Source organism: Myripristis murdjan, chromosome 14, assembly GCF_902150065.1.
Source record: "Myripristis murdjan chromosome 14, fMyrMur1.1, whole genome shotgun sequence".
Classification (NCBI taxonomy): domain Eukaryota; kingdom Metazoa; phylum Chordata; class Actinopteri; order Holocentriformes; family Holocentridae; genus Myripristis; species Myripristis murdjan.
Window position 1 is genome coordinate 12,076,263 of NC_043993.1, and position 3,522 is coordinate 12,079,784.

The 3,522-nt window shown below is 43.3% G+C and overlaps 1 protein-coding gene across 1 annotated transcript; it reads left to right on the forward strand.

Annotated features, from left to right (window-relative positions):
- Positions 1–354: 354 nt before the first annotated feature.
- On the forward strand, positions 355–3,240 carry LOC115370978 (beta-crystallin A1-like). Its single transcript, XM_030068077.1, has 6 exons — positions 355–382; positions 879–940; positions 1,172–1,290; positions 1,429–1,570; positions 1,924–2,066; positions 2,629–3,240. The coding sequence occupies exons 2-6, from the start codon at positions 902–904 to the stop codon at positions 2,774–2,776; spliced, it is 591 nt and encodes a 196-aa protein (XP_029923937.1). The 5' UTR covers positions 355–382; positions 879–901; the 3' UTR covers positions 2,777–3,240.
- The last annotated feature ends 282 nt before the right edge of the window (positions 3,241–3,522 follow it).

Here is a 3,522-nt window from a genome sequence, read left to right on the forward strand (position 1 = left end):
CAAAATGGAAAAAATAGTAATATGAAATATAAATGTGCTTGCTACAGAGGCAGGTAGGTCTATTTCTGTGATAGTAGAGCTAGATATTTTGTTGGGAATATGCAAAACTTTTTGTTCCAACATATAGATTCACCACATAGGTGTGTGAACTGCGGTACAGACTCTGGCCCTCATTGTGTTTGTGTGAATTAATGTGTGTCTGTGCGTTAACCCCTCTGTGGCTCAGACAACAAAACAATGGAGTCCAAAGCAAAGTGCTGACATGAGTCCAGGCATGCCCCCCCCCCGGCCCCTGACACCCAGGGGTGTATATATACCCCCGCACACACCATCTCTGCAGACCGCTCAGTGGAACCCTGCGACACACAGCTCACCATTTTGGGTAGGTCTGATCTGGCCTGTGTTGAATGAGGACTCACAGTTTGTGTGAAATAGTTAATAATACAGTACAGTTTCCCAAACTACGGACAATATGCAGCATGGGCCACCTCTTATCATCATCTGTCAGTTAACGGGTGGCAACTTTGCTTGATTTAACTGAAGCCAGAATAGCTTATCCTGTTTAAGTGACTACCTTTACTACAAATATTAAAAAGGGACTTATTTTTAAATTAAGAATTATAACAAAGCTAGAGAAGGCACCAGGAAGCTTGAGGCTGAATATCTGAAATTTATCTCAGAGTTAATTGGATGACACAGTAAGCAGCTCTGGACAGCACAGGAATTGGTTTGTGAGGAAATTCAAACAATGGCATGAGAGAGTGTTTTTACAAATATGACAAATAGATGTCCTGGAATTTGGTTGGAGCATAATAAAGACTTATTCGCGGCTGATACATGCCCTGACTCTCTCTCTCTGTCTCTCTTTTTCCCTTCAGGTACTACTGAGATAAAGGACAAAATGGCTCTGACAAACCCTATGCCCATGGGTCCTTGGAAGGTGAGCGTATGGGAGATATACTCAAAACTACATTACCCATGAGCCTAGGGAAACTACAGAAAACTACAGAAAAAAAAATAGAGCATTTATGACACTATTCTAAAATGAATTCTTCTAATCACTGAACAGAGGCTCTTGACATCTACCTATCACCTTCAGCTCGGAGAAAAAAAATGCTGTGCTGAACATGAATAAACGGTAATCAATACTCGGTTCTTGTGTGTTTTCCAGATCACTGTGTACGACCAGGAGTACTTCCAGGGAAGACGTATGGAGTTCACCGCCTGCTGCCAGAACATCATGGAGTGTGGAATGGAGAACATCCGCTCCCTGAAGGTCGAGTGTGGAGCGTACGTATCCACAGAGCATTTGTCCAAATACAGAAACAGTAGGGCTGATTTATGAGCCGAAGTCAAGACAGACTCACACTCTAAGTATACTGACTTTCTGTTTTCTTTTTCTCTGGTATTTTGCCTCTCTGTTCACAGCTGGGTGGGCTATGAGCACTCCAGCTTCTGCGGCCAGCAGTTTGTCCTGGAGAAGGGAGACTACCCTCGCTTCGAGGCCTACAGCGGCAGCAACTCCTACCGCATTGAGAGGATGATCTCCTTCAGGCCCATCTGCTGTGCTGTAGGTTCCAAATACAATCAACTAACATCCCTTATCTACCCCAACTCACGCTGCGTTGCATCTCAATCCACTCTGCAGATCATTTATTTAGCCTATGAAACAACGTGGCGCTGGGTTTGTCATTGTTTAAACTCACAGAACTTTATTTTAAAATTCAGTGGAGATCCTGAGTTTTAAAAATGTTTTGCTGAATTACAAGGGAATGTGTATAGAGTGATGCACATACATCTGGATATTTTCTATTTAATGGTATTTTTGGTCTGAATATTGCACTCCATATACATTTAAAGAGGAAATCGAAAAATAACGATGAGCCCTTTTGTGTCTTCCCCATCTTGCTCATCATGGTTCAGAGCCACAAGGAGTCCCGCATGACCGTCTACGAGCTGGAGAACATGATGGGTCGTCAGTTTGAGCTGTGTGATGACTACCCCTCCCTGCAGGCCATGGGCTGGATGCACAACGAGGTTGGATCCATGCACATCCAGTGTGGAGCGTAAGTCCATTTTTTTAATCATGATGTCTGAGCGACAGGCACTTTACTCATCTTCAGCTAAACTCGCCTCATAACGCAACTGTGCAGCCAGAGAGCAGCAGCTGTAAACACAACTTCATTTGATGGAAAAACATAAAACATATTGGCAGTTACAGCTAGACTACACACTCAAGTAAAAATCAAATGAAAAATTACTTTTTCAGTTTGTTAGCTAGTTTTCCATGACAGAATATTCACCTATTCACCTCTTTCTTTATGTATTAAAATGTATTGCTTTATTAAAATCACATTACTTCTACATCCAGGAAAACAGTGCAATCATGCCGCTTCCCATCAAATAAAACTACTACTGATCTACACGTTTGAAAAAAATGCATCTCTGCGTTAAGCCCCGCCCCAACAACCAGCTTCAACAGGAAATACATTAAAGGCTCTCAAAACTGTGTTTCACTGAGACTTTGACACTTTCAGATAGCAATACCACTACTTCTTACAGTTAATATTAAACTTACTCATGATGTGTTTTATGCTGAGTTTAACTTGGTCTTGCCTGTGTCTGTAGCTTTGTGTGCTACCAGTATCCCGGCTACCGTGGCCACCAGTACATCATGGAGTGTGACTGTCACGGAGGAGAGTACAAGTGTTACCGCGAGTATGGCTCCCACGCCCAGACTCCCCAGATTCAGTCCATCAGGAGGATCCAGCACTGAGAGGGGAGCCTCTCCTTCACACCTCCTTTCCTCCTCCTCCTCTTCCTCCTCCTCCTCCTCCGCTCCTTCCTCCTCTCCTTCCTCCTCAACTTCTACCCCTCCTTCTCTTCCTCCTCCTCTCCCCAAAACATCCCGGCTCCGCTGGTCCGGCTAGTCAAGGCTGGATCCCGGGCTGGATTTCAGGTGCTTTCTGGCGTCACTTGTTTCACAGCACTTTGTTTTTAAAGAAGCATCACAAAAGAAAGGAAATATGAATCACACTGTAAGAAAGACAGAAAATGGGAATGTGAAAGAATTGAGAGAAAGAGTTTGGAAAAAAAAAAAATGAAAAAGGTCCCGTCTCCAAAGAGTGGCTGCAGAATGGTGAAACACCTGGGAACTTTTGCTCCTCTTCACCCCCACCATCAATGCCATCATCATCATCATTGTCTTCTTCATCAGCACCAACACCAGTATTGCTGTTACTGTAACATTCATGACTACATTATGTCCATGACTGATGAATAAAGAGAATGAGCAGAGAAATAGAGACTCACAATACTGTGACCTGTATCTCAATCACCTCTGTGTGTTGTTTTTCTCTACTGACTCTCTGCACCTGCTGGTGAGCTGCAGGGCGAGAAACAACTCACGCCTAAAATCATGAGGGTCATACTTATACATCAACCTGCAATACAGATACAATACCATCAAAAACACCATCAAACAACAGTCAGTAAATGTCATTACCATGATATCACCTGCAT